At 44.7% G+C, this 909-nt stretch overlaps 1 protein-coding gene across 1 annotated transcript; it reads right to left on the reverse strand.

Annotated features, from left to right (window-relative positions):
- LOC122063017 (zinc finger protein ZAT12-like) lies at nt 1-909 on the reverse strand. The gene has a single exon (XM_042626671.1). The coding sequence runs from the start codon at nt 775-777 to the stop codon at nt 202-204; it is 576 nt and encodes a 191-aa protein (XP_042482605.1). The 5' UTR covers nt 778-909; the 3' UTR covers nt 1-201.

Below are 909 nucleotides of genomic sequence, written 5' to 3' on the forward strand. Positions count from 1 at the left end.
TATCCTCAAAATCTATGATAATCTATATAATCTCATAAAAAAAACCTCTATTTACAGGCCTGTCTGAACAATCTATAGCATCTGTGATTCTGTCTACGTAGTTACAAATAAAATTGAAAAAAAAAAAAATTCTGAACCCAGAAAAATAAAAAAAGAATAACCGCCATTAATAACACAGGCAAGAGAGAAGAGAAGAGAGCATCAAGCAATCAAGGACGGGACAGGAGACATCTTCCCAAGTCCGAACTCCAATCCAATCTCGTTCTCAAAAGGTGTTAAATTCAAGTCCAAGTCCAAGCAAAAAACCCTTCTACTCTGAGACTTCTTCAACACTGCAACTTGTGAAGTCGTCTTCGTCGGTGGTGGTGGTTGTGGCGGCAGAAGGGATAAGTTGGCACCGCCGCCTCCGGTGACGGCGGCTCTGTGGCGTCTCATATGACCACCCAAAGCTTGCCCAATCGCAAACTCAAGTCCACAAATTGAACACTCGTGGGTCTTGGGTTTCATCTGTTGCTGTGCTTGTTGATGGGTATCATCTACTCCTAATCCCAACTCAAGTCCCATCAATCTAGGCTTCTTGTGGCTGGCTCTGTGTCCTCCTAGTGCTTGGAACGATGGAAACTTACGGTTGCAGGTCTTGCATTCGAAGGTTCGGCCGGAGGAGTGGTCCATGGTCATCATCGTCTCGGTCTCAATTCCTCCTCCACTGGCCAGCAACATCAAGCAATTCGCCATGGATAAGCTGTCTATGGTTCCTTCACCTCCGTTTCTCTTCATAGCTATAACTGTTCGATCTAAGTTCTCAAAGAAAGGAAGAAGAAGAAGAAAAAGCTGTGATCTGTAAAGGTCGGTTTGGTTTGGTCAGGTGTGGTGTCCTTCGTGTGAAAGAGAGAGAAGAGAGATTGAGGA

The sequence above is a fragment of the Macadamia integrifolia genome, unplaced genomic scaffold (assembly GCF_013358625.1).
Source record: "Macadamia integrifolia cultivar HAES 741 unplaced genomic scaffold, SCU_Mint_v3 scaffold1178, whole genome shotgun sequence".
Lineage (NCBI taxonomy): Eukaryota > Viridiplantae > Streptophyta > Magnoliopsida > Proteales > Proteaceae > Macadamia > Macadamia integrifolia.

Bases quoted from the DNA above. Each gene is read 5' to 3' on its own strand.
- LOC122063017 (XM_042626671.1), bottom strand. From the start codon at position 777: ATGAAGAGAAACGGAGGTGAAGGAACCATAGACAGCTTATCCATGGCG.